The following is a 10,410-nucleotide window of genomic DNA, read 5'->3' on the forward strand; positions in this document are numbered from 1 at the left end:
CGCCCCACCCCTGCCTGTCCCGCCCCGTCTGCCTTCCCGTCCTCCTTCCGGCCTCGATTTGCCTGAGGCGGAAGGCTCTCTCAGGGATCCGAAACGTCAGGCTGCTGCTCTCTCCGCCCTGTTGGTGCTGAGAGTGGGAGCCGACACCCATCAGAGGCCTGGGGCGGGCGGGAGGCCCTCCGCAGCCGCCCGAGGGCTCCCACCTGGGGTTTCCTGCACAGCTGCCCCTCCCGGCGCGGTCCTCTGCGGCCCGCCCTGGAGCCCCCTGCCTGGCTGTTTGGCTTCCCTGGGGCCCTGGGCCCCCCACCCTCTGGTGTGCACGTCGCTGCCTTGTGGCTGGCGCCACCTTCCTGTAGCTGCCTCTTGCCTCGTGGCCCTTGCCTTTGGGGACCCGCACCACCTCTCTGTCTTCTGCCCCAGACACGTCGCCGTCTCTGAGCACGGCCTCTGAGTCCCTTAGACACGGACCCCGTGTGTGATCTTGAAGGCGCGTTGAGAACCCGTCCTTAGACGTAAGCCCCACCGTCCCTCTGCGCCCTCCCTCTGCCCTGGCGTCTCCTCCACACCTCCCCCAGCCTGCGCGGCTGTCCCGCTGCCCCCCCGCCTCCTCCCAAGGCCGGATGGAAGGGGCCACACTGCCCTGGAAGCGGGGGCAGGGGCTGCTCCAGCCCCGGGGGGCCCGTTCTCCAGGGGCGCCTATGGCTCCACAGGGACTGGTCTGAGGCAGAGCTGCCCCCACCCCCCACCAGCCCTTAGGCGCCCCGCCCGCCTCGGGCCCCTTCCCGTCCCCTTCCCGTCCCCTTGGAAGGCAGAGGTCTTGAAGCGGTGAGGGTCAGGTCTTGCTTGCGAGGGCTTGTCTGATCTGCCTTCTTCCAGTTCGGGTTCAAAAGATAAGTGGGGGCTTGGGCCCGAGGGTGGTCCAGGAGTGGGGTGCCCCCTGCTCCTTCTCCCTCTTCCAGCACTCGGTGGGCTGCGAGAGGCCCTCCCCAGCAGGGCGGTGTCGAAAGTGCCCTTAGCATGGGCGCAGCGAGCGTGGCGGGTGCCCCGCTGGGATGGCAGCCGGGCCCTCGGCCCCTGCAGGCCCAGACTTGGGAGGGCGGGCCTCCCTGGCCAGCTCCCCCTGCCCGTCTTCTCTGCTCCTCCTCCTCCTGCGTCCTTTGGTCCCGATGAGAGTTAAAGCCACTCGAAGTAGGTAGCACAGCGCTTGGTACCGCGCAGACCCTCAATAAACATTTGCTCAACAGATGAAAGAACGAAGCCAAGTTCAAGTACTGTCTTTTGTGATTTGAGCTCTAGGGCGGTGGCCCAGGTCAGATCCCACAGAAGGACAGACACATCGTGCCTACTTCCTGGTTCTTGAGCCCAGATCTTACCATTCGCTGCGGGACAGTGGGGGCCGTCACAGGGGTGGACGGGGGTCGGTCAGCTGGCCTCTGACACCCCTGCTCTGAACTCGCTGGCGGTGGCGGGCGCTCTTGTCCCCTGGCTCTGGGTTGGGCCGGGACACTGCTTGTGTCTTTCTTGGACGTGGGGTTGGCAGGGCCCTGTCTTCCCATCCTGTCTGTTCTGTTCCCGTTGGAAGGTGAGCCTCTTGCGCTCAGCAGTCCCTGCAGAATTCCACCTTCTGGCTGGCCTCACGTGGCTCCCTGCTGAGCCCGTCTCTGAGGTCGGGGACACAGGGCTGTCGTCGGCCAGGCCCGAGTCCTGCGCTGTCCTGGGAGCCTGGGCACAGGGTCCTCCCACCTAGTGAACATGCTCGGAAGAGGGAGGGCGGGGGATTCTCCAGGTGCTGTTCTCAGAGGCCCAGGTGCAGCTCCCGTCATTGCCCGACATCTGTGGGCGGCAGGTGGCCCTGGATGCGCCCTCAGCAGGTCGCGCCTGAGCTCTGCGGTCTTGGACAAGCCCCTTAAACCCTGTTCCTTGCACGTCAGTCCCTCCGCCGTGAGGTGGGACAACAGGCAGCGCAGCCGGAAGCACAGAGCCCAGGGCTGCGGCCGGGCGGGCTCTCGCGTCTTTGCTAGCGTCAGCACCCAGCGCTCAGCCAGCTCGACTCAGGTCCTCGTGGGGACACGGGGGCTGGACGGGACCCGAGAGGCGGTCACGCCGCCTCGTTTCATCCTCGCAGCTCCCCTGCCCCTTCCAGCCTAGGCAGCGGACGTTCTAAAGGGACCCACCCCGCCAGATGGGGCGGCTTGTGCTTGGCCCCGAGCCTTGCTTTCTGTCCACCCTCTGACCCCCGTCTGGGGCCTCTGTCCCCAAAACCCTCTTGGAGACGGAGTCAGGGTTTGGGCACCATCCTCTCACGCAGAAGTGCGCGCGTTCGTTCTGTTGGTGACACTTCTCTGAGCATGTGGCCTGGGCACACATGTTCTGAAACGCGCGTGCGCAGCCCACGTAGCACCCGCCATCGGCCAGGCCCCTGAAACCCCCCGGCCCGGCCTTCCCTCCACGTTCCCCCTCCCTCTGCCTTGTGCTCCCTTCCCGCCCGCGGAGCCAGAGACCTGCCGCTCCCTGAGCAGGGTGCGGGGACCACGCCGGGCCACCCTCTCTGGGTCCGGGCCCCGTCAGCGCTGCTCTGGCTCGGCGGCCGGTGGTGGCTAGAGCCGGGCAATCGTTTTTCATCCGCTGACGGGGCGTCAATGCTGCTGCCTTTTAGAGAAACGTCCAAAGTACGGGAGGCTCTGGTGTTCAGGGGAGGCTACTGTCTTCGTAGGACGGTCCCTGGCGGAGGCCCCAGGGCCACCGCCCTGTCCTTGTCCTCGGTGCCCCCGTGTCCCAGGCCCAGCTCTCTCCTCACCTGCCGGATGCACCCTCTCTGCCCACCTCCCCACTGGGGGCTGAGTCCAAGGCCTGGTGTTCTGGAGCCACAAGGCATTCTGTGGCCCGAGGCCTTTCTGGGCGAGTTACGTCGCCCCGCGTGCCGTGGGCTTGGAGCTCAGTACCTTGTGCAAACGACCGGCTCTTCTGCTTGGGGTGCTCTTGGTTTCCCGGGTGACGGTGGAGGATGCACCAGCCGGGGCCGCCTCTGGAAGGTCCAGGGCCTGCGACTTCGGGGGACGTTGACCCCAGGTCGTCCACCTGCCTGGGCTCCCAGCTCTCGGTCTAGCCCCGGGGACTGCGCTTGTGTCTGCCCAGAGCCCCGCACTGTCTCCGCGGCCCCGGCTCTGACTCCATTCGTCTTCCGGGCTCTGTGGTCTCATCTGATCCCGCAAATGGGGTGGGCTCCCCAGAGTCCCCGAGCCCCACGGCGCCCCCAGTTCGGCTGGGGCTCCCTGTCGTAGCTGTGGGGCCCTCCCACCTGCAGCACTTCTCGGCGCCTGTGTGCTACGTGCAGAGGTGTCCCAGCTGCTGGCTTCCTCAGCAGGTCGCTCGCTAGCGTCCCGCAGGGTCCTGGTGGCGCAGCGCCCTGTCCCCTCGTGTGTCTGCGGAGTCTGGAGGTCTGCCTGCTGGTGCCTGAGGGGCGGCCCTTCTGAAACCTGGGCTGACACCGCTGTGTGCTGGCCGCCTGGGGGCACTGGGGCCAGGCTGTCCTTGCAGGTCACATGAGGCTAGGGACACGTGCAAGAGTGTCCCCAGGGCAGCAAGCAGGGCTGCAGAGGAGGGTGCCGGCACGTTGGCAGCACGTCGAGGTGGCAGCCCCAGCGGGCGCGGGCGCTGTGGCCAGAGGGTGTGCGGCTTGCGAGCCCATGTATAGTCCGTGCCCGTTCAGGGTCGTCTCCCAAAATGGGGCTCCCAGCAGACGGGGGCCCCAAGCCTCCACCTGCCTGGCCCGGGCGAGCTGAGCCCGTGGCCAGACCCGTGACCAGCAGTGCAGCCTGGGAGCTGTGTCACGTTGTTTTTGTTTGATGGCACTTTTTCAGTGTGTCTGTGTTCTTGGCCGAGTGGCAGGTTCCGGGAGCTCAGCAGAGCAGTGAGGCAGTGAGGGGAGGGTCCTGGGGGAGACGCTGAAAGCCCCAGGCCCGCGGTGGCTGGGGCGCGGAGGAGGGCGGGCTTCCTGCCAGGAGCTGGCGGCCGTCAGCCGTGAGCTGAGGATGCGGGATGCTGATGGGGGCCCCCCAGCCCCTGGTACGGGAAGGACCAAGAGGGAAGAACTTTTTGGGAGACCCAGAGACCCAGACACCCTGGGAGACCCCGTGTGGAGCCCCGGAGAGACGGGGTGCCGCCCCGGTGGCATTCTTGGTCACATAGGCCGTGGCAAACAGGTCGGGCAGGGCCAGCTGAGGGGCAGCCTGGGAACCCTGTCAGGAGGGAGGCAGAGGGAAGGGCACCACCTTGAAGGGGAACCGTGGGCAGGCCAGCAAGGGGGTCCTGCCGGCAGCCTGGCAGCGGGGCAAGGATGTGCCTCTGTGGCCGAGGGAGCGGGACAGTCTGGGTTCAGATGTTGGTGGAAGAGACGCCGGGCCAGGGGCCCCGATGAGCCACCTGGAGGAGGGCCCCCAAGGTCAGGGGTGATGGTGCCGTGTGCTAGGGGTGGGAGGCCGGCAGGCGCTGTGACGGGGCTGCACATGCTGCGGCCTGGCCAGGGGACTGTCACACAGCCGAGGGCGTGATGGATGGCGGCCGGTGTGCAGGCACGGCTGGGACCCTGCCCTGGGGACGATGTAGTTGTCGCCTGTCCCCAAGCGGAAGGGAAGGAGGGGCAGAGACCTGGGCCTTGGTGCCCGCGGCCAGGCCCTGCTGTGCCCCAGGCGCTTCTCCGGCCCCTCTAGGCTCCTGCTGACCCGGGCGCTTCCGGCGGCCTCAGGAGTGTGGCTGGCCCTCTCCTTGCCCTCCAGCCTGGCCTGGCCTCCAGCTCTGTCCCTCAGCACTAGCGCCCCTCCAAGGGGGAGTCTCCCTGGGTGCTCACCTGTCAGGCAGGAGGGCCTAGCGCTGCCCAGGCAGGCCTCCTGGAGCCCACAGCAGCTCTGGGCTCAGGCCGAGCCTGCCCACCGCGAGGCCCAGCCCCACCCCGTTCCCTCCGCCCCGCCAACTCCTCAGTGCGCTTCGGTCACACCTCAGACTCTGGGTGCACCTCAAAGGGCTCCCCTGAAACGGGGTCTTTGGGGCGGAGCCAAGCAGGGTTCCCCTACGGCAGGTCCCAGGCCGGGGCTGCTGTGTGAGGGTCTGGCCTGAGCCCACAGACCTCGCGCTCAGCGTTGCCACAGCACTGCCCCTCCTCGGTCGCCACTCCCGCGCGGCACCCCCGGGCCCTTGCAGTGCCACTCGGGCCCCTCCCTGCCGCTGCCACTCACGGCTCCGTGGAGACCAGGTGCGATGGGGCAGAGGCTTCTGGGTGGTGTCTGGTCCCTGGGCCATTGCAAGTGACCCTGGAGCTGCTCTGCACCGGGGTCGGGGGCAGGGTCTGGCCTCTTGAAGAAGCTCCGCTGGGGCCTGAGCAGTTGGGAGAAGACCGTGGGGACAGGGGCTGCGGAGGAGAGGCTCAGAAGAGGGTGAAGGAAACAGGTCTTGTGGGAGGAACCGAGCCAGGTGTCCAGGGAGAGGCGCCCTGCACAGGCGGGAGCTAAAAAGGCAAAACCTGCTGCCAGGGGAGCAAGGGTGCTGAGGGCGCCCCCGTGCCGTGTGGGGTGGGCGCCAGGTGGGATGGCGCAGAGGCGGGTCGCAGGCCCGGGGGGCGTCCCCAGCCCAGCCCAAGCGGGAGAGGCCCATCAGGCAGCAGCAAGGATAAGGGGACACCGAGTGCCACCAGGAGCCAGGTGCTGGCCGTGCGCCTGCCGCACGCACGGCGCCCCAAGCATAGCCTGCGAGCAGGGCTCTGGGGCCTGCACCTCGCGGGCAGACAGCAGGTCGCTCAGACAAACCCGGAGCCCCCGGGGCTGCCCCAGTCCGGCTGCGCCCCTGCCCCCCCCTCCCCCCGCAGCTGCAGATTTGGTCCCACACGCCACACTGGGGCCCGCGCACCCGGGTTCTTCCCTCCCGGGGCGTCCGGCCAGGGGTCCCTGCCCCGGCTGCAGCACTGTGGCCGCGACCGTGGGCCGTGCCGCTAACACTCTCTCTCGTTGCTCTCTCCTGCCCATCTGCATGTGGCTGCTCTGTCTAGCTGCGCGGTGGCCCTGAGCGCCGGCTGTGTAAGTGAGCATGCTCATCCCATGCCTCCGTCCACGCGTGCACCCGGCCACCGGGTCTCTGCTCTGCTCGGCTTCACGGGGCTCTGGCGCCACGGGGCCTCCCGAGGCTTCCCTGGCCACCCTGGGGGGTGGGGGGGTGCGAGGGGCTTTCTCTGGAGGAGCCCCCAGGGCAGGCCCCCCGCCATGGCCACGCTGGCGAGGGACTGGAGTGTCCTGCCAGGTGACGCTGAGAAGTGGGCACCATCTGTGGATGTGTGTGTGTGCCGTGTGCCGTGTGCCTGTGCATGCCCGCACACACGTGCTGCGTCCCCATCGTGAGCGGGCCCCGCCACTCCTGCTGCTGCTGCTGCTGCTGCATGTGTGCGGCACGTGTGGGCGTGGCGCTGCCTCAGACCCTGCACGTGCTGCCGTCGCGTGGCTGCCGAATGCCGTGGGCTTGCTCCGTGCTGTGCCGCAGCCTTGGTCACCGCGCAGGCGCCCCCGAGCCGCCCGGGTTTCTCCGGGTCTCCTGAGAGCAGAGCTGTGGGTGGGGCCCGACAGGGCTCCGCGGAGTCTGGTCCCCCAGGGCCTGGGGGTCAGGGATGGGCTGTCGGCCCTGCGCCTGGAGAGGCGCTTCACTCTGCGGCTGGCGGCCGCGGAGCCCGCTGGAGTGGAGGGCGCTGCTGGTTTCCGTCCTCCTCATTCCACGCGGTCTCGCGGTTGTCCCCCCGCACACCGCCAAGGCCCAGGTCCTCACCGGCGGGCCAGAGAACGGCGGGAGTAACCGCGGGACCCCACCCTCTCTCCCCCTCTGGCCCTAAGGCTACACGCTGGCCCCAGCCCCCCCCCCCAGCACCCTCCTGGCCACTGGCCCCGCTCCCCTGCGCCCCTCCCCACCCTGCCTGACGCCCCTCACCTGGCCTTGACCCCTCTCCCTCCGCAGGCTCTTCAGCAGCCTCGGTGAGCTGAGCTCCATCTCAGCGCAGCGCAGCCCTGGGGGCCCGGGCGGCGGGGCCTCCTACCAGGTGCGGCCGGGCGGCCGGTACCCCGTGGCGCGGCGCGCCCCGAGCCCAGTGAAGCCCGCGTCGCTGGAGCGGGTGGAGGGGCTGGGAGCGGGCGCGGGGGGCGCGGGGCGGCCCTTCGGCCTCACGCCTCCCACCATCCTCAAGTCGTCCAGCCTCTCCATTCCCCACGAGCCGAAGGAGGTGCGTTTTGTGGTGCGCAGCGTGAGCGCGCGCAGCCGCTCGCCCTCGCCGTCGCCGCTGCCCTCGCCGACCCCCGGCCCCGGCCCCGGGGCCCCCGGCCCTCGCCGGCCCTTCCAGCAAAAGCCGCTACAGCTCTGGAGCAAGTTCGACGTGGGCGACTGGCTGGAGAGCATCCACCTGGGCGAGCACCGCGACCGCTTCGAGGACCACGAGATCGAGGGCGCGCACCTGCCGGCCCTCACCAAGGACGACTTCGTGGAGCTAGGCGTCACGCGCGTGGGCCACCGCATGAACATCGAGCGCGCGCTCAGGCAGCTGGACGGCAGCTGACGCCCCACCTTGACGCGCGACCCGGCCGCGCCCTGCGGGCAGGGCCCCCCAACCTCCCCGCCCCCGCCCCCGCCCCGCCCCCGCCCCCGCCCCGCCCCGCCCCGGGCCGCGGGCTCGGCCTGCCCCCAACCACGGCGCGCGGGCCAGGAATGTTGCATGAATCGTCCTGTTCGCTGTTGCTCGGAGACTCGCCCTGTACATTGCTTAGCTCCCCCCGGCCGGCGGGCGAGCCCCACCCCCGCACACCGTCAGGAAGGGCGCAGGCCGGGAGGCTGGAGCGGAGGGGTCGGGGGTGGGGTGCTCCGGCCTGACCAGCTCCCGCCCAGCTCCCGGAGACTACTGTCCAGAGTGGGGACCTAGTCCAGCATGCGCGGTCAGGACACACCTTGGTGACTGGGGGGAGGGGGGGAGACATTGGGGTTCTCCGTTGGGGGCCAAGGAGCCCCCTTGTTTTGCATATTTTAATCCACTCTATATTTGGAACGAGAAAAGGAACAAATATCTCTGTCCTTAATAGTTCCCTGTCCCGCCCCCCAGCCCCCCACTGGTTCCCCTGTGGCTGCCCAGTCTTCCATCCCCGGCCCCTCACTGCCACCCCACGTGGGGCGGGGACGCTCCAGCTGGTCTGGGGTTGGCCAGGGTCCTAGTAGCCGCCCTGGGGCCCTGCCTCGGCCTTCTCCCCTCGCTGAGCTATAGGTGCCCCACGACCCTTCAGGTGCTGCGTGGAGGAGGGGCGGCAGGCAGCCAGGCCTGTGGGCACTAGCGAGGTCCGGTGGCCCGGGAGACCATCACCCTGGGGGTGGGGGCAGGGCCTGGCACCTGCCCCTCCCCCCCCTCTCCTTCACAGGGTCCCTCCGAAGGGGGCGAAGCCGCCTCCCCACGCTGTTGGGCAACTACAGCAGAGAAGCCTCTGCCTCAGACCCCAAAGTCTCCCACACCCGCTGTGTGCGCGCACACGTGCGAGCGTGTGAAGCTCTGGGTGCGACTGAGTGCATCGGAGCCCTGTGCGTGCCTGTGGGGAGGGCGGTCCCGCAGCCTCTCCGGGCCCGTGCGAGGGCTGCGGGCTTGTGCACAGGGCGCGTGCGTGAGAGGGCGCCCTGCCTCCCTTCCCGAGAAAGTCAGAGGCCCTCCCGCCCCGGGCTGCTGCCCGTCCCACCTGCCCTTCCGCAGCCTCGCCCTGCCCTGGGGAAGCCCTGCTGCTCGGGAGGCCCCCAAGGGCCCAGGGGGGCAGTGCCCGTCCCCCATCAGGCTTCGGGGGGGACCCTAGAGAGGCCCTGGAGAGTCGGGCCACCGCCAAGACCCCAGAGGGCGCCCCAGGCCCCCATACTGTGACCCCTCACACTCAGCAATGACCTGTGGGGTGGGGGGCCCTGGGACGTTTTTAAACCAAGGGTTTGGAGTCTGGACTAAGCTCCATCCACGTCACTCACAAGTTTCTGTTTATATTTCTAGCTTTTTTTAATAAAAATTAAAAAAACCAGAAAACACACGTTTTCACAGCCCAGGGCCCTGGCACGCCGGCCTGTGCCCGCCCGCCCGCCCGCCCTGCCCGGCCGCCGGCGCCGCCCCTGGGCCGAGTCCCGCCCGGCACCCATCACTGAGAGCCCGGCGCCGCTGCGCAGCCGCCGCCGTGACAGGCCGCCACATCCACGCTCAGTCTCACACTCACCTGTGGGTTTTTGGTTCCGTTCAATTTGGGTTTTTAACTTTACAGGGTCAGTACCGCTTCACCCCTCCTTTTGTATGGAGTCCCGCCCCGGGGAGTCCCCTGCTCCGGTCCTGAGGCCTCCTGACCCTGACGTTGTGATACACCCCACAGAGATCTATGTTTCTTATATTATTATTACTGATAATAATTATTATAATATTATGTAATAAATTTATAAGAAATGAAACTGCTCCTCCGCCGCCTGCTTGAAGGGGTGTTGGCAGCGCAGACGCTGCAGCCCTGGGGGCCCCGAGCCCCCCGGACCCCCCGCCGGCCCTGAGGGGAGCGCTCAGCCCCACACGGCAGCGACCGGGGCCTGTCTGTCGGTGCCGACCCGCATACCCACCTGGCTGCTTTCTGGCATCTGTCCGAGCCTGGCGGGACCTCGGCCTGTGCTTCCTCAGTTGGCAGCTTCCCTCCCTGCTCACTGAGCGGAGGCCACTGAGCTGGAGGCCTGCCCGCCCTCTGGCTCCAGCCCCTTTCCGCCCAGCGTCCAGTTTCCACCCCGCTGCTCCTGCCGGTCCTCCCGTCCCCAAGGCGGCCGTCCGCGCTCGGACCCCACTTCTTCCCGAGCTGAGTCACGGGAGCAGCCAGTGGCCCCGGGCGCTGGAGCAGCAGGTCCTGTGTGGCACCCGGTGTTGGGCGGGCAGCGGCTGCGGGGCGTACCCAGGTTAGTGGGAGGGCACGGCCCACGGAGTGAGCAGTGGAGGCTGCAGGGAGGGCAGGGTCTGCAGGGACGCGTGGTCGCCTGGTGGGGTCACAGGAGGGGCAGTGGGTGCGGAGCTGGCCACTCGGGGGCGGTGTGGCGACACAGGGCGACCTGGACCTCCTCTCGGGCTCTTGCCCTGCCCTTGGGAGCCGCCTCCAGGGCCCAGACGGAGGGAGGGTGGGTGGTGGGGAGGGGCCTGCGGGGCGGTGGGACCTGGACAGGCCATCGTCTGTCACATTTTTTTGTTTCATTTTCAAGGTAGAAACCGACCACACAGAAGGGACCAGGCAGGCAGGCAGGAGTGGGGCCATGGACGGCCGGGGGGCAGGGGCGGTGGGGGGCTGACGCGTGTGGGGCCGAGCGCGGTGGCACCCGGGGCTCTGGGTCAGGCCGCAGCCGAGCAGGAGAGGAGGG

The 10,410-nt window shown here is 68.7% G+C and overlaps 1 protein-coding gene across 1 annotated transcript in view; it reads left to right on the plus strand.

Annotated features, from left to right (window-relative positions):
- SHANK3 (SH3 and multiple ankyrin repeat domains 3) overlaps nt 1-7,615 on the plus strand; it is a 43,828-nt gene extending 36,213 nt beyond the window's left edge. The window contains exon 22 of the mRNA XM_054570477.1: nt 6,988-7,615. Within this exon, the coding sequence (XP_054426452.1) occupies nt 6,988-7,579 (592 nt within the window). The 3' untranslated portion in view covers nt 7,580-7,615. The remainder of the gene's footprint in view (nt 1-6,987) is intronic.
- Nucleotides 7,616-10,410: the final 2,795 nt, after the last annotated feature.

This window comes from Pteronotus mesoamericanus, unplaced genomic scaffold (genome assembly GCF_021234165.1).
Source record: "Pteronotus mesoamericanus isolate MK-2021 breed Mesoamerican mustached bat unplaced genomic scaffold, CSHL_Meso_final contig_204, whole genome shotgun sequence".
Classification (NCBI taxonomy): domain Eukaryota; kingdom Metazoa; phylum Chordata; class Mammalia; order Chiroptera; family Mormoopidae; genus Pteronotus; species Pteronotus mesoamericanus.